At 34.2% G+C, this 19,629-nt stretch overlaps 3 protein-coding genes and 1 non-coding gene across 6 annotated transcripts; 2 read left to right on the top strand and 2 right to left on the bottom strand.

Annotated features, from left to right (window-relative positions):
* The first annotated feature begins 2,055 nt into the window (after positions 1 to 2,055).
* Positions 2,056 to 3,849, top strand: EXPB2 (beta expansin precursor). The gene is given in 4 exon segments (NM_001246837.2): positions 2,056 to 2,236; positions 2,827 to 2,939; positions 3,009 to 3,208; positions 3,289 to 3,849. Coding segments are annotated over 4 exon segments (858 nt in total). The 3' UTR covers positions 3,653 to 3,849.
* LOC101266705 (putative leucine-rich repeat receptor-like protein kinase At2g19210) lies at positions 3,834 to 11,278 on the bottom strand. Of its 2 annotated transcripts, XM_010319867.4 has the most exons (13): positions 11,150 to 11,278; positions 10,514 to 11,060; positions 9,299 to 9,768; positions 8,500 to 8,638; positions 8,268 to 8,339; positions 8,117 to 8,188; positions 7,938 to 8,018; positions 6,353 to 6,504; positions 6,073 to 6,266; positions 5,812 to 5,938; positions 5,364 to 5,420; positions 4,652 to 4,841; positions 3,834 to 4,483 (listed from the first exon to the last, which is right to left on the bottom strand). In XM_010319867.4, the coding sequence occupies exons 1-13, from the start codon at positions 11,250 to 11,252 to the stop codon at positions 4,090 to 4,092; spliced, it is 2,598 nt and encodes an 865-aa protein (XP_010318169.1). In that variant the 5' UTR covers positions 11,253 to 11,278; the 3' UTR covers positions 3,834 to 4,089. The 2 variants fall into 2 exon arrangements, with proteins under 2 accessions (XP_010318169.1, XP_069151208.1); XM_069295107.1 differs by lacking the exons at positions 10,514 to 11,060; positions 11,150 to 11,278 and adding an exon at positions 9,890 to 9,920.
* On the bottom strand, positions 7,481 to 7,583 carry LOC112939967 (U6 spliceosomal RNA). The gene has a single exon (XR_003246311.1). It is a non-coding gene; the product is annotated as a U6 spliceosomal RNA (small nuclear RNA).
* Positions 11,279 to 13,661: 2,383 nt separating the features above from the next.
* LOC101266403 (protein DYAD) lies at positions 13,662 to 19,340 on the top strand. Of its 2 annotated transcripts, none has more exons than XM_026029952.2 (11): positions 13,662 to 14,047; positions 14,985 to 15,045; positions 15,548 to 15,680; positions 15,838 to 15,956; positions 16,041 to 16,738; positions 16,836 to 17,219; positions 17,353 to 17,415; positions 17,504 to 17,585; positions 17,689 to 17,745; positions 18,088 to 18,786; positions 18,920 to 19,340. In XM_026029952.2, exons 2-11 carry the CDS (start codon positions 14,995 to 14,997, stop codon positions 19,115 to 19,117), a joined length of 2,484 nt encoding a protein of 827 aa, XP_025885737.1. In that variant the 5' UTR covers positions 13,662 to 14,047; positions 14,985 to 14,994; the 3' UTR covers positions 19,118 to 19,340. The 2 variants fall into 2 exon arrangements, with proteins under 2 accessions (XP_025885737.1, XP_019068267.2); XM_019212722.3 differs by having other exon boundaries at positions 13,666 to 14,047; positions 18,899 to 19,340.
* The last annotated feature ends 289 nt before the right edge of the window (positions 19,341 to 19,629 follow it).

The raw sequence follows: 19,629 nt of genomic DNA, 5'->3' as shown, positions 1-19,629 counted from the left end.
CGACGCATCACGTCCTGATTACGTGTACATCACTTAACATCTGATACATCACGTCCCGATACATTCTTTTCCCGATACATCAATCAACTTTCCTATACATGACATCCCGGTACATTATCTTTGTTGATACAAGACACACGTCTTAGTACATTGCGTAAGAATAATGTATCCAAGAATAAGAGAGTAATTTTTTTTGTAATTTTTCAAATGGTAAAGAAAATCTAGAGATAAAGTAAGTTGTATATTTAGAAAATCTTTTGTAAACGTAACTAATTCAATGACCTGGGTAGTATTTAATTAAAATGATGATATTATATATAGTAATATATATAACTTGGCCGGCTCTATAAAAATTAGTTCTTAATGGACATCTTCTGTTAGGGGTGTCAAATGGACGGGTTGGGTTAAAATTGAAAATATTAAAATGGGTTGAATAGAAATTGGATTGGGTCTTGATCTGTCCAATTTTAGGTTCAAACGGGTTGGATTCAAATGGCCTAAAAACGGGTTGTGTCTTGACCCGCCCAATTTGACCTGATTAATCTCAATAATTTAACATATTGATATTTAACTTTTATAATCACAATTTAAATTGTCGCTCAAAATGTTTTGTTAAAAAAGTAATAAAAGGATAGGTAAATCATAAAAGATGTTAAATAGATAATAATTCATACCTTCAATATAGAAACATATCTTAATAAAAAGTTTTAAAACGGGTTGAAATTGGAGATGAATTAGCCTCAATTGAGAATTCTCTTTAATTTTTTTAAGCTTGAATGAGTTGAGATTAAACCCAACTCGAATTATCTTGAACCTCAACTCAAATTATCCTAAACCTAACCCTTAAAATTCTGAATGAATTACGTTTGGATTCGCTTTTGACATACTATGCTATAAAATAAATTACTCCTATATAATTAAGGAAATAAAAAGTACATATGTTACCTTGATCATTTGGTTATTTCAAATGGGGAGGGGATAATTTCAAAAAAAATAATCATTTTAATTCCAACTATAGTGCGTTCTTTAATCTTTTTTTTTTCCTGGTAATTCCAATTTCGTCGTCGGCAAAACATAAAAAAGTAATGAAGGACGTAAGAATTCATGTCGTTTTCTTAAATATTTTACTTATTATTAAATCATATATTAGTAGGTGCTTTCTAAAATACTTTTAATTTCTTAATTATTAGATACTAATAATTAAATCATATGATATCCGTCAACTTTGTGGCAATTATTTAAAAAGACAAACCGTGACAAGAAAGAATAATCTTCTCAAAAAACAAATTGGTCACTCATATTATCCCTCATCGTAAAAGTGATTAGGGTTCCAATCGCATGCATAATTGAATTTGAATTAACTTACCTATACTAACAAAATTTTACACTACTATAGATTACTCTTCCTTTTAAAAAATAGTGATCTGGTTTGACTTGACTCAAAGTTTTAAAAAATAAAGAAGATTTTTAAATCTTGTGTATCTAAATAAAAGTTATGTTAAATGTATTAAATTGCACTTCAATATTGTGAATTTAAACATGCCACGTGATAACCTGAAATTAAAATATTACCAAAAAAAGAAAGGATCATTTTTAAAAAAAATTAAAAAAAAAAACTAGATTATTCTTTTTGAAACAAATGAAGTATAAATTATAATGGGTTGTTTGTTGATAATTAATTTCATACATCACGTATAATTACTTGTAACTTGTTACCATATCTTTTAAATAATTTAATCTTGATTGTTTTTTTTTCCACATTATTTGTATATATAAAAGTTAAAACCCCAATCAAAATTAGATTTTATAAATATTGACATTGAAATTTGAAAAGCGAAGTTGAAACGACCTTGACACCATTAACTGAATAAAAAAAATGAAGTGCACGTGGAGGATTAATGTGATGGAAAAGCCAATAATTCATCTACTATATTTTTTTCCTCTATATATACTTTATATTGAGCTCTCCATTTTGCATTAGCAAATATATATTCTAGTTAGTAATATTATTACTACAAATTAAAGAATTTAATTAGTCCAAAAAAAAAAAAAAAGATGGGCTTATTGGACATATCACATTTAGTTATTTTTTCTCATCTAATAATTGTTTTAGTTTGTTTCATTTGTCCAAGCTTTGGTTACAAACCTAAACACTTCAATTTGTCCACCCATGCTACTCACTGGGGGACGGCCGGAGCTACTTGGTATGGCAGCCCCCACGGTGCTGGTAGTGACGGTAACTTCCTCTCTCTCTTTTACGTCTTCTCACGTATACGATGTTTTTTTCCTTTTTTGAGTAATGGTGAAATTTAAACTCTGGACAATTATCTTCTATGATACCATGTTAAAGTCGTGATCATACATTAAATCTATTTTAAAATGTTAAAGCCACTTGAGATAGAAACACATTTTTTATTTCTTAAAGTACTATTTCCAAAAAGAATTAGTTTTTTTTTTCAACACTTTAATTTCAACTTTCTAGTTGACATGTTTAAAATCATAAAATAAAAAAACACTTTAATACATTTGAGATAACTTTATTTAGGACCATAACATTAAAAAATCTAACTGTATTTATTTTCTTAAACTTTATGTCCAGTTGTTAAACTATATCATTCTTTTAAAAGAAAAAGGAAAAAAATGTATATCTCTCACCATTGTGATTCCTCTCACCCCACAAATCCAAACTAATTAAAGCCGTTACCATTGCACTTACTAATCGATTGAAAAATAAGACAGTTTACCTGTTACAACAAGTTATATATATATATATATAGTATTGTAACAAAAATTTAGGTTACCACTATATAATATTTATGGGAGCAGGAGGATCTTGTGGATATGGGAGTGCAGTATCAGAAGCACCACTCTCTTCGTTTGTTACTGGAATCGGTCCATCCCTCTATAAATCTGGAAAAGAATGTGGAGCTTGTTACCAGGTTTTGATCCCCCTAATAATAAATTAATCCTAAAGTACACATTAGTGTTTAATTAATTATGTGTTACAGGTGAAATGTACAAAGAAGATGCATCGATCGTGTTCAGGCAAGGGAGTAAGAGTGGTGATAACAGATTTTTGCCCAGGAGGACCTTGTGTGGCTCAATCAGCACATTTTGACTTAAGTGGAACTGCATTTGGTGCAATGGCTATACCTGGACAAGAGCAAAAACTCAGAGATGCTGGTGTCTTGCAAATACGTTATGCTAGGCATGCATGCATGAAATGCAAATTACTCACATTTTTACTATTGTTTAGTCACACATTTGGTTTTTTTTTATAATTTTCAGGGTAGCTTGTGATTATTCAAGGAAAAACATAGTGTTCCATGTTGATCAAGGTTCAAACTCGGAGTACTTTGCGGTTGTGATAGAATTTGAACAAGGAGATGGTGATCTTGCTAAAGTTGAATTGAAGGAAAAAAGAAGCAGCAGCATTATTAGTAGAGGAAACAAAAATAATTATAAATGGAGGCAAATGCAGCAATCTTGGGGTGCTGTTTGGAAGTTGGATGCTGGCTCTAAGTTACACCCTCCATTTTCTATTCGATTGACTTCACAATATTCTGACCAGATATTAATAGCCAACAATGTCATTCCTACTGGTTGGCAGCCTGGTGCTACCTATCGATCCCTCGTCAATTATAGAGTTTAAGTTTTATGTATCGATCCCCAGTATCTATAGTCGATACGTATGTATTTGTCTTGAAAGATACTACTAATCCGCATTTCCTATTGTTCATTCACTACCTGCGGCCGGACTAAAGATGGTCACGTGCTAAGCATATGATGTATGCATGTACTTCTATGAAATTATAAATGTGTGATTTAATAGATTTCGATTGAACTTAATCGAGTATTCACTTTCTGTATATTCATTTCATTTGGTAAAATCCCTAGAGATATAAGTCGTGGTAAAAACATTCAAAATTTTCAAGAGTGTACAAAAAGTAAAAAAAGCATGGACAGCAGCCCACTAGTACAAATTACAGCCCAAAAGAGATGGATAACTAAAAAGAAAACAATTAACAATAATGCATCAAAAAATAGCAAGTCCTTATATATATTGCAGACTCCTGTAAATAATTAAAATTAAAATTTGTTTGAGAAATTGCTATCATATGGGATTGTTGTTGAATCTTCAATATAAACCATTATGCCTTTAGTAGCCTCTGTTGCAGCTTCTAAATATTCCTCCAGTCTGCTAGACACATAATGCATGGTTGGCCTATTAGCAGAAGAGGGTGAGCAACAACTGATTGCTAATCTTACATATTTTTCCACCAATTCACTATCATAGGTTCCATCTAGACTCGGGTCAATAACATCGGCAACATCACCAGTGGTAAGAGAATTACCAACCCACTGAGTTATGTGACAGTTCTTGCTTGTTATTACAGGAGGCTGCCCTGTGATGAGTTCCAAAAGCACGACTCCAAAGCTATAAACATCACTCTTTTCATGCAATTTCTGTAAATGAGCATACCTGCAACAAAAAAAATGGCGTCTTCTGTGAGGATTTGGTTCGTGATAACTAGACCAGGTCAAAGAGTTCTTGTACCATCAACCAATATGATTCACACAAAATTACTTACCATGATCATACCAAATAATGAAATGTACAAGATGAATGATGATTATAGAAAGTACTTACTCCGGATCGAGATAACCGATAGTGCCAACAACTGCAGTTGACACGAAAGAGCTCTCATCTACAGAAAAAGCTCTAGAAATTCCAAAATCGGCAAGTTTTGCATGGAAGTTATCATCTAATAAGATGTTGGTACTCTTAACATCTCTGTGGACAATAGGTGGAGTGCAACCATTATGCAGATAATCCAAACCTAAGAAGTTTTACATACACATAAATTCAACTCGTTAATTTTAGTAAAAAGATAAAGTGAAGACCAAGATAGGAAAAATGAATAGAAACAAAGAGTGATACAATTTTGCATACATATATGGTTTTCTGTTCAAAATTATGACCTCCACAAATCCTTGGACAAAATCTTATCATTATATAATAAATTAGGAAGAAGACACCACGACGCAGGTAGAAGAGGATAGGCAGAACTACAAGGCATTAGGCAACCCGTCTTTTAGGGCATAACATTCAATCTTATCTAAATATATGCTAGCTCCTCCAAGGCAAGAAACTGGACATGACTTCATCTTGATGGAATATACCAAGTTAAATCTTCTATTTTAGAACCACAACGTAGTGAAGTAGGCAAAAATTGCTACTAGGGTCTGTCTCAAGGAATTGGCTTTCTTAAGAATAAGGATTCCCTTTCTAAGCATGTGAGACATGCAAGAAGTTGAGAAACTCAAACATAAGACCACCACAACCAAAGATATTTGCTTACCTTCTGCTCCATTCAGGGCCACCTGAAGTCTCTCTATCCAAGTCAATGATTTTGGACCTATACATCAGCAAATTAAATTGTTTTAATACATTCCCCTGAGCACTAGAAATTGCGTTTTATATGTTGAACATCAAAACAAGCTGATGAATTATTTAGACAACAATTTATGGTTGAACATCTCCAATTAACAGAACATAAAGATAAAAATAGTAGTATTTCTCTTTCAAGATTTGAAGTCACGTTGGTTATGAAACAGATGGAAACTAACTAATCAAAAGAAAATGAAATATCTTTGAATAACCACATATCCATCTGTTTGTCCATGACCAAATATTTTTCATGTTGATGTCTTAATGGAAAGAGAAAAAAACAAACCTTACTAATTAGTTAGTGAGATGAGTTTAAACAGATAAAGAAGACTAAAGCATGAAAATTGCCAAATTCTCACCATTGAGATGCTCCTTTACAGTCCCATTTGCCATGTACTCGTACACAAGCGCCATGTAAGCACCTTCATAACAATACCCAACAAGTGAAATCAAGTTTCTGTGATGAACTCTTCCCAATAGCTCAGCCTACAAAATCATAGACATATATGTGGAATTAGTTTTAAGCTTTCGGTAAGTCTATACAGATCCTACAAATTGTTGTTATATATAGTGAGAGGTCCTAAAAGAGTTCATGAATTCAATAGGGCCAAGTTTGAAACCTCAATTTGAAATTCCTTGTATCCTGTCTCAGCAAGCATCTTCACAGCAACTTCTTTGTTGTCCAAGTAACCATGGTATACTAATCCAAATCCACCTCTGCCTAAAATCTTCTCAAAGTTGTTAGTCATACTCACTATTTTAGTGTATGAAAAACGTTGGCTTCTTGAGTCAAAAGAATCAACCCTTTTATCCCCTGATCACAGTAGCATTGTCCTAATTTAGTGTGAAATTCTTCATCTTGAGTATGATCAGACTAAAAGAGACTTTCACACCGCATACCTTTGCGTTTGGTGAAGTAATAGATGGTGATTGCCACAATCAAGAGCATCAACAGTACAGCTACTGATGCAACTACTGGAATAGAAAGCTTCTTTTTTGTACATTGAGCTGATTGACACTGATTCTTAATGAGGGGTACGAATCCATCCATGCTGTTGAAAGTAGGTGTGTTACTCCAGCATAGGCTTAAAATCAGAAGTTACATAACAATCTCTCCATTTACATTAATGAGATATTCAGTTAATTGAACCAATAAAAATAGATGTACAAACAGCAAACTATTTCTGAACTAGAACAACATTGTTAGACTTGGCACTTGAGCAAGAAACCAATCCAAGCGGAAGTTCATTAGCCCCTACGAGGATAAATATCTCCCTCTGCCTGAATGTAATGCAGTCAGAAGCACCAGAAGCACACTTCAAAATAAAACGCTGTGCATAAATGCTGCTTGAAACAGATGTCATATAAGAACACCTACTGCTGAGTACCTGGCTAGATTTTCTCTTTATAGTTTAAAATATTTTGTTATTGACTTAGTTGTACGTGTGGCACAAGCATAAAAAATTGGTAGGACTAGCCTTGGGCGTGAATTCTTCTTTGATAGAAAGAATGGGACAAAAGATAAGTAGAACCATATGATTCACAGGTTCAGTCTGATCTTTTTTTTATAATCGTGGTGACTGGTCCAACTTATGTACACCTCAACTAATTCTACGGGATACTTGTCACCTCTCATGGGAAATAGGTATCAGGTAACTCCATCAACCAATGCTAGATAGAAAGAAATTGTCTTATGTTTCTGTCTCCGATGAAATTTGAACCATAGGCCTTACAATTCTCCACCACTTCATTGACTACTAAGCCACACATTTGGGTGCTACATGTTCAATCTTATCTTCTCAATCTAAGGATCTCAAAATGGAAGAATTCACCTTGTTGGTCTCCTGATTGCATCTCCAGTCTACCAGGCAATGCTTGCAAAGCCACATAAGGCAAATTAAGTAAAAGCCCTTGAAAATTGCAAGGAGGAAGTTAAGATTTACGGTTACCAAATCAAAAGCTCTCTAGTTCAAGATTGACTGGCATAACTAACTATTAATATTGTCATATATTTCCTTTTTTTTTTTGGTAATTTTAGACCATTTCTTGATTTGTGTGTGTCATTATTGAGCAGGAGCCATGCTAATATTCTCCCTTTCATTCAATTTTATCGGATGTTCTGGAAGGGACCAATAAAATATATTTCAGGTAAGGTTTAAGTGCCCCTATATACATCCTTGTAAGGCACACAGGCTGCATAAATTGTAGTCTTCATGGTTGTGAATGGGTAACCATGGCTTGCAGAATATAAAGATGAGTATTGCTACATGCATTTATAAGAAATTCACATTAAACTTACTGTAGTTTCCGGTAGATAATATGTTTTAGTGAGTTCTACACATTACTTGACGATGTGTACGACATATTATCTACTGAAAATAGAGCTTTTCACAAATGACAATACAGACATAGGGAAGATTATCATTCTCCACGTTTAAACTAGTGCTAGCTATTGATATGCTTGATATGGAAACTTATCACATACCTGAGCAACAAGGTTTCATTATTCGCCTTTTCAGCAAGTCCAAGAGGAATTGAACCCCAGAACTTGTTTCCAGTTAAGTTTCTGCCAAAAAAACAGAAAACATACTTTACTCATTTGATCATTCTAATTGGGCGAATAATCATAACCAAGAGGAAGAAGGAGTTACAAATAGAACGTACAAGAATCTCAAGAACGCAAATCCAGCAAGAGAACTTGGTATTGGACCTGTTAAATCATTGTCCGACAGATCCCTGAGATTTTCAAAATCAGTTCATTCTCTTTTTGGTCAATTTTCATAAGTTTTAGTTTTTCAGGTTTAAAGAAGCTTACAAGTACTGTAAAGCAGTTAGATTTGATAGAGAAGATGGAATGTCCCCACTTAATCCACTGGAGGACAAGTCCCTGGAAAGAGGTTGAAACATTTCGCATGGTGAATTTAGAAGAACTTAGAGGTACATTACTTTGAAAGAACCTTGAAGAGACCTTATTCCTCAAGCATATTATTCTGTCAATGCACAATATATTGGACAACTCAAATGATATACAAGAATTCGAAACATACAAGCCTATAATTCTTGTGGAATTGCTGGAACTGTAATTGCAGCGAAGACCTTCCCATGTGTAATCTTTTGGCAAGCATGGATCTCCTTGCCAGTTTTTCTTTACATCATAAGTTCTCTTAATTTCCATGATTGCATCAACTACACTCCAAGAAAGTAGAGTAGGGACATTAATAAAAGAGAGCATAATTATAACTTAGAATGCTAGATTCTCATAGCGAGGCACTTCGAGTTAGCGAAGCATTATAGTAGCGCCGAAGCGAACATAACTCTTTGAAATTGAACACAGTAGAATCAAATTCTTTGTTAATAAACTCTTCGGCATATCAAATTATGCACCCACAGGGAATAACATTTCTCCCTACAAGATAGTGCTTCTAAGAAAATACTCCAATTAACTAGATACCAGCAGACAATGGACTAAAATTTATACACTTAACACTATAAACCGAAAAGGGCGAAGGTGAAGGTCTTACTCTAATGACAAACTACACATGCCTCAATCGAGATTTTAGCTTACGACACATAGATTATCATAATTAAAACAGATCAGACATGCTTCAATGTACTTCTTTTTTCTTCAAATACTGAAAATTACACCACAATAAGTCAGCCATTTTATCGCCACAAAAACAGCAAATGTAGGTTAAGATCAACCTTCCACACAGTGCAATATGCAGACGAATACGATACTACTTTTTTATGATTAGATGTTTAAATTAGATCATGAATATCATTTCCCCAAATTTTTCAAGCAAAAAAAGGGTAATAGCGACTAGGGCGATAGAACAGTATACGCACCATCATTTTCATCAGTATGAACCTTGAAGAACCGTTTAGCAGCATAAACCTCAAGCGCGTTAATAAGCGGCGGCAATGTTGAATTGTTGGTTTGACGCAAAGTATAGTTAAAATTGCTAGCCTTTCGCTTGTCGCTCATCACAAAAGTAGTCAAATACTCTGGCTCAAATTCCTCCCAGGAGGCCGTTTCACTATTAATGATGACATCGAATTTTCTGGTCTGATTAGGCAAAAGGCTCACTAGTTCAGCAAAATACAAGTAGGTATGGTAGTCAATATTGGGATCTGCAGGACCCCAAGAGAGAGTCCAGGTAGTAGAATTGAGTGGCGTTGCTGCCGTCCCCATAGCCAGAGTTGGTGGGTAAAAATCATTCTCGATATCTCTGTCGACTTCTCGTCTTGTGGAAACACTATCCCATTCTGGAAGTTGAAGAGCTTCCCAAATTCGATCGTAAGCATCAAAGCTATACCTACAACAAACACTACAGATTAGAATACAACTTTGGATTCGTAATTTGATTAAAAGGATCAAAATATTGTCATTTCTTTGAGTTAAAAGGCTCAAAGTGAACTTTATCTTTGAGTTCTCACATTGAATACTAATAGTTCTTTTCTATATTTGTGCACCTTTAGTCTTTTTTTAAAAATTTTATTTATTTTTTACATTGATTTATTTATAATTTATGTATGGAATGTTCAATTGTCATTTTATATATTTAGCAGAAATAACAATTTCAGTACATGAGAAGAAAAATATTTTGATTTACGATAATTTTACGTGTAATAGTATAATTTTTTCTTTTCCTGCAAAGTTATATGTTAAGATGTTCTTATTTCAGCTGCAGTAATATTTCTAGTGAACGAAATAAGGTGTTTTTCTTATGATCTTCTCTCAAATAGAGTTATTATTTTTACTAAATATATAAAAGACGATCAGACATTTTTATATAAAATTTTGAGTAAAATTAACATTAAAAAATAAGCAAAATTTTAGAGGAGAATCACAAATGCACCAATATTACAAACATGAGGGACTATAAGTATTCTGTGTGAAAAATCAAGGATCACTTTGAGCTTTAACTGAAAGATGAGAGACTATTTTTTCCTCGAATATTACGGGCAAAGTTGGAAATAAATTTAATCCATTATTAAGTCAGCTTCTAAATCCTAAAATATAAAATGAAAGAAATGAAGAAGCAATAATTTTATATTTACCTCAATGGCATAGTACCATAAACAAAATTGTAACGCATTTTAAGCTCCAAAGATATTTCATATTCAGAAGGATACATTGAATTTCTGAATCGTCGCAGCTCCAACGCTGAAATAAAAGGTGTTCCGTTGCCCGTATTTACGAGGCATACGTTCGTATAATTCGTAGAAAAAACATGTATGATCTCTTTTGTGACTACATGAGAGGAATTATCCAGTTGAATTGTGTCCCACAGCTCAGTACCAATATGCAAATCAAACTTTGGTACATGACTTTTATTATCATAGTTACCGTACATGAAAAAAGCACGTATTAGAAATTTGCTATCTTTGTCTTTAGATGATCTTAGATTGTAACAGTTCCTTTTCCCTTGTGGAAAGCTTCTAACAGTTTCTAAGTAAATTTCTGTATAATTGGAAATGAATTTAGGCAATAGACGTGCATTTACACCCGTGTTTATGAACATTTCATCGCTCGTGTAAGTTACTGGAAACATACTGCCACTATAAGTTGAGTTTTCTGGTAATCCACAATCGATACTCACGAATCCTGAAAGAAGAAGAAAACTTGAGTTACACTGAATTAACATTATAGGATTTTTTTAGGAGAAGAAATTAGAAATTTTCAGTATTAATTACCTGATTGATCATCATAAACTGGTGGGCTGCAGTGAGTTAAAAGGGTGATCGCCAAAAGAACAAGGAGGGGAAAAAGGAAATATTTTTGTAACTTGAAATCCATGATATGGCCAAATTAAGCAGAAACTTGATGGGAATCAGAAATCTCAATAATATAATGTACTAGTATAGCTAATTAAGTTCACTAAAGTCATACTATTATAATAATGCTAGTTGCAAATTTTACAAATTAAATAGCACGTTTAAGGAGGAGTGACCTTTCTCCCTTTTAAGTAGGATTTTATAATTCCTTTTTAAAATATTATAAGACTAACTCATAAGTTTATATTTTATAAACAAAGATTTATTATTTTAAATAATAATAATTTTAAAAAAGTCATATACTTATCCTGAAGAGATAGTTTGCGCCGGAATACATTTAAAAATAGTACCTAGTCACTAGTATTTTTGATTTACTGAATCAGTGAGTGAATTTTATAAAATTATATGTATTTAAAAGTTTACAATAACTATCGTTTATTTATAAAACATGTATGAAAGATATATGATTTATTAATATAACGCATTAGGATATCAACCAGGGGCGGAGCCAACCTTTTATTAGGATCTGAACCCCTTTCAACGGAAAATCTTATTATTTATAGATGGTTAAAGTTTATTTTTTATGTATATATAGTAGATGTTGAACTTCCTTCAATTAATTTGTGTGTTTAATTTTTTAACTTCTGAATCCCTTATTAAAAATTCTAGGATATCAAACTATAGTACATAATTGTGTGTGTATATATATAAGAGGTCTCTGAATTAGCAGGATTGAAAGCTTCTAAAAATGCTTTGACCTTTGGAAGTTTGTGATATAAGTGGCGTTACATGTTGTAAAGACGTGCAAACACGCTCTCAATTTGGCCACTATTAATACAATTCCACTTGCTTTATTTAATTATCAATCTTTCTAATTCATCATACTACAATTAGCATGTAGGTACTAAATGATCTTTCTCTTGAACTACTTGAGTAGCAAGTCAAAACACTGTAAGAATTTAAAATATTATTATTGTGTTATGATGTAGATCTCTGTCTCTATTTTAAGTTTTGACTATTTTTTAAATACACTTAAAATAGAAGCCATTAACAGTAGATATTGGTGCACTCAAGCCTTGTTAGAGCCCAATATATTGCAGACGAAGGCCCAACCTGAGAGCTATTCATTATTTTTGAGAAAATTTTAGGAATAACAAGGATAATAGTGTTCTATAGCTATATTTTTGTTATTTACGCCTCATAACTATATTTTATTTGCTTTAGAGCCTCTGATTTGTATGAATCGTGACAGTGATTCGTATGTGTTTATGAAGATTTTGTTTGTAGATTTATTTCAATTTGTATATATGTATATGTCTCTGTGTTAGGTGTGTGCGTGTGTGTTATTTGCATATGTATATGTTCTTTTGTGTTATGCTTTTCAATTATAGATGTATACAAATATTTAAGTCCAAGACGAATAACAAGAAAAGCGAAACATTAGTTGCGAAATATAACAAAATGATATAGTAATTATAGCATTTAATTTAATTTAAATATTGAAAAAATTCACAAATATTTTCTAGACTATGATCGAAATTTTCGAGACACATTAACTAAATTAAGATCATATTATCTCCTAATATTATTTTAGTTTTTGTGATTTTGTGCACCTTTTTTTGACTTAGGTGGCATTCAAATGTCTGTCATGCGCCTCAATTGTGTGGAGTCACGAAGTGTCTCACGTAAGACAAAAGGTGTATAAAATTACAAAAAAATAAGTTCAGAAAATAATAGATATTAATTTAGTTAATGTATGTTTCTGAAATTTCAGTTATACTTATACATTTTCGTTAACTATCTGTTATTATGTACAATTTTTCTTAATTTTAAATGTTAAAACTTTTAGTATAATACTTATGAACGGATAACATTCAGATGTCATTCAATAAGTAAAGCACTATTGGAACAAAATTCACAAATTGTGTCCTCATTTCAGTGTCCTCATTTCACATTATTGTAGCTGAATAACGATGGGATGGGGACTGGAGATCTTCTCCAACTAATGACTCCTCAAACACATTTTATTAATTCAAAATCTCTAGAGATAGACAGGCTCGCAATAATATATACTGTCATCAATGGCAATACATCAGAAACCGCTTTACTATTTTTTTAATAATTCAATTTATGTGTCACATTTTTTTCTTCAATATGTTCCAAAAAAATCACATTTTTATATTTAAAAATAATTAAGATCACAAATATTTTAAACTTGTTTATAGATCACATGATAAAAATCCATCATTTTTCTTCTTAAATTTGTGGCCAATTGAACAATGACATATACATACATTAAGATAATAAAGTTCATTAATTTTTCATAAGCAATCACATTATCAAAGTTAAATTTTGGGTTTCGATTAGCGAATACTGAATAGAAACATCTGGAAGAAACAGAAAAGGAGCGACCCATTAACGTGTAGGGGTAAAAAGGTCATTTAACCAGAGTGGGTGGGGACCAAAATTTGCATTGTGCAAAAGGGCACGTGAGCAGCAACACGCACCGGTGATCGCCGTTGCAATTATCAGTTACTTTATCTGCTGCCCCTCTCTCTCTCTCTGCAAGCTCAATTTCAGCAATGCTCCAAATAAGTCCTTTTCATTCAACTCCATTTTTGCCCATTTTCAACTTGCTACTATACATTCTTCTTCCACAAGCTAGCTAGCTAGCGTCGAAAATATACTTGGAATAATCATAAAGATATTCACTTTCACATTCATCATCGCGGTTTTCAACAATATATATCCATCAAAAACTCATACAGTACGCATTTCCTCCATAACTAGGGTTCCTGTTGCTTTTCAGATTCACAGGTATGAAAAAACAAGCTTCTCATTTTATCTCATTGTTTACATCTTCTTCTTCTTTTTTATAGTTTTTTCTGTTTCACATGCATGTGATGTCTGTTGTATGCGGTGTATGTATAGACGTGCAGGGATGATAGTTAGGGTTTCTTTATTTTCACGCTTGAATTTTTTTCCCAAGAAATTCAACCATCTTAGCTAGCTTGTTGTTTTCTCAGGGAAAAAAAAAATTAAAAATGGAGTTGATCTAGGGCTAAATAATAGGAAAAAAAAACATATGAAGTATAAGTTATAGAAACTGGATCGATCAAGTTACTATTGAAATCGCAACTGTTTTCATGTGTTTATGGAGTACTATCTTTGTAAGCTATAATAATCTTCAAAACAAAAACAAAAAGATTACTACTTCTTGTTTTTCGTCTTGTTTTGATATGAGTATGAATTCATGAATCAGTAATCTGCGATTTTTCCGTAAGTTTACAGCTTTTTTCTGATCGATCAGTTTAGTCAAAAAGCACTGGGTTTTTTTTCCCCACTTTTTATCAGTTCGTTTAATTTGTGTTGGATGAATATACATAAATTAAATTGGCGTATTGGAGAGAAAACATGGTGAGTGTACTGGAAGACTGCGGATAGCGCAGTTCATGTCTGGGTATATATCTGTTTGAGTTTTTCTGATCTTTTTGCTTTTCAGCCGCTATGTTTAATGCATTACTATACATGGAATTCTTCATTTTCTGGAAAACCCTAATGACAACTTTTTGAATTTTGAACCCCAAAAACTCCTAACTTTTAATGCAAATCATTAGCGATATTAATTGCTCATATATTTTGATGCTTTTACAGATACTTGACAATGGAAACTTAATTGCTCATATATTTTGATGCTTTTACAGATACTTGACAATGGAAACTTAATTGCTCATATATTTTGATGCTTTTACAGATACTTGACAATGGAAACTTACTACAGAAAAAGATCCAGAAAAATCATTCAAGCTAATACCGTAAGCTTTCTCTCTCTACTTATACGGTTTCTCTCTCTAAAAAGTTGCGCACTTGGGATCAGAGACGAAATGGTTAGTTTCTGTAGCAGACAATGCAATCAGTATCTGAATATTTCCTTTTTCTGTTACACGCGCTATAAAAACTCCACGCGCCAAATTAAAAAAAAAAAGTGTAGTACTAGCTTTCAATGCAAGTGCGTGCATGTAATATAACACATATTATACCGTGACGGCAAAAAGACAAATTTTTTTATTTTTTTTATGATGATGATTGTGATTTTAAATAACCGCATGAGTGGAACGCAAAAAAAAATAATTAATTAGTTAATTATGCATGTTAATTAATGTATTTATGGTACGTTAATAACATTTTTATTTTAAACTATTTATTACATATAGAGAGGTAAATTGAGAGTACGTGTGTTATATATTGTAGAGAATGAAGGACAATAAGGGTGGTGGTGTTCATATTACTATATTACAGCTTTATCATATGGTACAGGAAATGGATTACCAGAAAGGGCAAAAGCAAAGCAGTGTCGTTGGTGCAGACACTACAGTACCAGCTTTAGGCAGACATGAAAACCAACCATTTCTGCCCACATCAGAAAATCACTCTACCCTAAAACGCCACGGTACACACTCTCTCTCTCTCTCTCTCTTCTCTTTCTGCAGCACTAGTAGTGGAGTACTACTATATTGTTAGCCGCATCTGAATTATACTCCATTTTAAATCTTGGGTTTCTCGGAAAATGTATTCACATAATTATACTTTTTTCCACTTTTCAACAGACGACCATGAAAGTCTGGGTGCGAAGATGAACATTGAGATAGGTTCTATTTACGAGATTGATCATATCTTTTTGCCTCCAAGAACCCCAGTTCAACTCAAGTCCATCCGAGTAGCTATGGTGAAGAGAATTAATCCCTGATCATGTTACATACGTCACGTCTATGAATTCAATTTTTTGATTTTTTTTTCTTTTCATGATCAGGTGAGCGAGACAACTGCATTGAATGTGGCAGTCAGGTTCCCGAGCTTGGAGTCACTACAGACATATTTCAGCAATAGCACCCGGGAGATGTATCCAGCTTTTGACGAGAAGTTTGTCATGGGAACAGCTCTCGCTAATAAAGTGCTTCTCCGTCAAGTTCCTTCTCTCGAGTTTGCGGAGAAGAAGCATCTTCATAGCTTCTGGTTGATGAACTCGACTAGTTTGGGTGTTCTCCCAAAGAGTGGAACCTGCTTCTCTCAGCTCAAGGTCAATGGAATGGTTACATGGGGGATACGTCGCCAAGTCAAGTTTCTAGGGAGACATGAAGAAAGCAACAACACCAAGTCTTCTTCCAGTTTCGTTCAAGGAGATGATGTTCCAAAGGTGGAAGTACCTGCAAAATCTGAAGAAGACGATGAGGAGGAGGATGAAGAGGAAGAGGATGAAGTCGGAGCTGAATCATTAAAGCAGGAAGATGATGAAGAAACAGAGGAGAATTATGAGGAGGAGGAAGCTGTAACAGAGAAGACTAACAGGAATCTGAAGAGAAAAAGATATAGCTTAAGAGCAACTACAGAGAAACAGGCAAAGAAATCAAGGATTGAGATTCAAAGGCAGAAAAATAAAGTTGCCAAGAAAAACAAATGCAGGCAGTTGACAGTATACAAAGACCCCAAAGACCGTTGGTCTACAGAGAGGTAAGTAAAGCTACTGATCCATTGCATTATTCCTCTACGTTTTGTAGTTTCAGGATAAAAACAATCCTCTCTTTAATTTCTAATGTCTTCACTCAAGGTACAAGTCGGCGGAGAAGAACTTAATGGAGGTGATGAAGGCAAAGGGTGCAATAGCTACTAACCCAATTCTCAGGCCAGAGTTGAGAGCAGAGGCACGGAAGAGCATCGGAGATACCGGCCTGTTGGATCATCTGCTCAAGCACATGGCCGGTAAGATTGCACCTGGAGGAACGGAACGTTTTCGCCGCCGCCACAATGCTGAGGGTGCAATGGAGTATTGGTTGGAGAGTGCTGACCTAGTTAACATCAGGAAGGAGGCCGGTGTTAATGATCCTTATTGGATTCCCCCACCTGGTTGGGAGCTCGGAGACTCCCCCACTCAACACCCTGTCTGTGCCCAGGAATTTAGGCAACTGAAAAATGAGATTTTTGTACTCAAAAGGTTAGCTGAAATGCTATTAATATACTAGTTTTCAAAGTGCATGTCCATGTCCCAGAAAGAAAAAGTTTGTTTTATGGTTGTTCTTGTCGAGCTCTTATGATTTTGCTATATCTGTCTGTTGGTCGTAAAACAGAGACTGGGAGGACATGGCCATTTCCAAGAAACAGTTGGAAGTAGAAGTTGGAAAGCTGAAAAGGTGAATGTACTGGTGATTCTACACTGTAATTTTAAGCTTTTACATTGGTGATATATAAACATCTATGGCTGTGTTTTTATTTGAGCAGAAAGATTGAGGAGCTTGAATTGAAGAAGAAGCAACAAGAAACCAAAGCTATTGAGACGTCAAGGAAAGCTATTCCATCAATGGTATTAATTTCCAAAAGCCAAAAGTTTGTCATATGAGTGGTTTCCAGATTAATACTACTTAACCCGTTTGGTAATTATACTTCATGTTCTGTTTCTGTGGCAGGAAAAGTGCAAGAAACAATTAATGATAGCCAATTCAGATTTCATGGCAAAAATGGAGGTATTCTAACTGATCAACCTATATGTATGTTATTGCCTTGCATGTGGAATTAGATGCAACTGTCACTTCCATAGTTTCATATTATGCTGTAACTCACATTTGAGACACCCAACTGAACTCAATCATTTCTGATGTCTCTAATCCATCAAAAATGCACTACTTCCCCTCTATGGTTCTCTGAGTTTTTATCTCTGGTTAGGGTGAAGGGGAAAGGGAGAAATGAGGCTTAATTATGTTTTGATTAGTGAGGAAGTAGAGATCCATGGTACAGTAGGAGTGGTGATATTTTTAGTACTAATAGCTTCTGTGGACTGTTAAATGTTAACTGGGTGATGAATACAGGAAAAGTTTCTGAACCTGGTCTCTAAACTGGAAGAAAAAGATAAGGTGATCACGACATTAATGTTGTCGGCTGAACAATTTGCTGAAGTGAAGAGAAAGGAAGTGGAACAAGGAAGTGAGAAACATGGAGTGCAAGCAGTAGATGTAGCAACGGAGAGATCAAATGATCAGAGCAAGGAGCTAACAGCAATTAACCCCAGAAAAGCAAAAAATGCTCCCCCAGCAGCTGAGGGAAAAGCTGCCAAGATACAAAGGCTCAAGAGTGGCTTCAGACTGTGCAAACCCCAGGGTAGTTTCCTTTGGCCAAACATGGTCCGCAAGAATAGCGGTTGTAACTTGTCCCCTCAGGTTGTGGTCCAGGTTGAAGATCTTCATATGGTCCAAACACCACCCTCAGTCTCTTCTTCTACTACTATAGCTCCTCCTTCATTGCTGCCTTTCTCTAATAATTTTCATAACAACAACCTAGCTTCCCCTGTCAAGCCTGTCCCTGAAAGACGAGCAGTCACTGTTACTGTCTCCACCATATCTAGTGAAACTTGCTATGAAGCTGGGGATAACATGATGAACTACTCAACTGGAAACAAAACAACTACTCTCATCAACTTAAATGATGTCCCTCATAACGTTGGTGAAGGATTTCGCCAAGCCCCAACATCAAGACAAACTATAACCACGACAACTACTGTCACACCTCATGTGAGTATCATGTATCCCATCTCTATCTCTCAGTCTGCACTCGATCTAATTAACTATTTATTTTCTTGGTAATTGAATGCCACTTTAATTCTATGTGTGTATGTAACTCAAGACATTCTCCTCTCCGGTGAAGGGAGTCAAGATGAGTAAAGCACGGCAAGCTTCAGGGGATGACAGGGCTAGCCAGGTTAGCATCAGCAGGAAGGAGTACGGTCATCAACAAGCAAGCAAATGCTGTTCTTCATCTGCCACATCCTTGCCCCAGGGAGCTGCTAGTTGGTTAGTTCTGGCTACTCCAAGAAACGCTGCCTCAGATGAGTCCATCATTTAGTAGTAGTAACTAAGAGTATTAGGTCCTTGTTTCTAAGCATAAGTTGAAGATACTGTTTTTTTTTTGGTCTCAATCGAGTTGCTTTTCCATTGGATGTTTGCTACCTTCTAATGGTATCGATAGGAATCTATATCACACGATAAGTGTATGTTTAATTCTCAGTGTATTTGTGTTCCCTATCCCACGTACTAGAAAAATTGATCTAATATTTTCTCTTTCCATAGTTGAATTGTTGAAAATACAGAGGTTTCTAGTACATTACGTCTCAACTGTTGTATGATGAGATTATTATTAACAGAACAAGGTATTCAAGGCCATCTTTTATTTGCTGGTTTGAACCAGTAGATGAGGCATGTAAAGAAAAAATAGTCGAGCGTTTCATATCTATCCTCGAATTACAGTAGAAATATCTGATTAGCATTCAAATAACACTTTGACAAAATGAATACGAAATGATTTATGGCAATAAATTTGTCATTTAAACCAGCAAGTGACTGGGAACAGACTTCATA

The sequence above is a fragment of the Solanum lycopersicum genome, chromosome 3 (assembly GCF_036512215.1).
Source record: "Solanum lycopersicum chromosome 3, SLM_r2.1".
Lineage (NCBI taxonomy): Eukaryota > Viridiplantae > Streptophyta > Magnoliopsida > Solanales > Solanaceae > Solanum > Solanum lycopersicum.
Note: the sequence above shows the minus strand (reverse complement) of the source record. Positions and strands in the feature narration are given on the sequence as shown.

What these genes read in the sequence shown, in the direction of transcription:
- LOC101266705 (XM_010319867.4), bottom strand. Translation starts at nt 11,252, where the DNA reads ATGGATTTCAAGTTACAAAAATATTTCCTTTTTCCCCTCCTTGTTCTT. An exon ending in ACAAGGAATTTCAAATTGAG is followed by an intron (nt 5,939 to 6,072) that starts GTTTCAAACTTG and finishes ATGATTTTGTAG; the next exon opens with GCTGAGCTATTGGGAAGAGT. An exon ending in TGTAAAGGAGCATCTCAATG is followed by an intron (nt 5,421 to 5,811) that starts GTGAGAATTTGG and finishes GCTGATGTATAG; the next exon opens with GTCCAAAATCATTGACTTGG.
- LOC101266403 (XM_019212722.3), top strand. Translation starts at nt 14,995, where the DNA reads ATGGAAACTTACTACAGAAAAAGATCCAGAAAAATCATTCAAGCTAAT. An exon ending in GACCGTTGGTCTACAGAGAG is followed by an intron (nt 16,739 to 16,835) that starts GTAAGTAAAGCT and finishes TCTTCACTCAAG; the next exon opens with GTACAAGTCGGCGGAGAAGA. An exon ending in GAAGTTGGAAAGCTGAAAAG is followed by an intron (nt 17,416 to 17,503) that starts GTGAATGTACTG and finishes TTATTTGAGCAG; the next exon opens with AAAGATTGAGGAGCTTGAAT.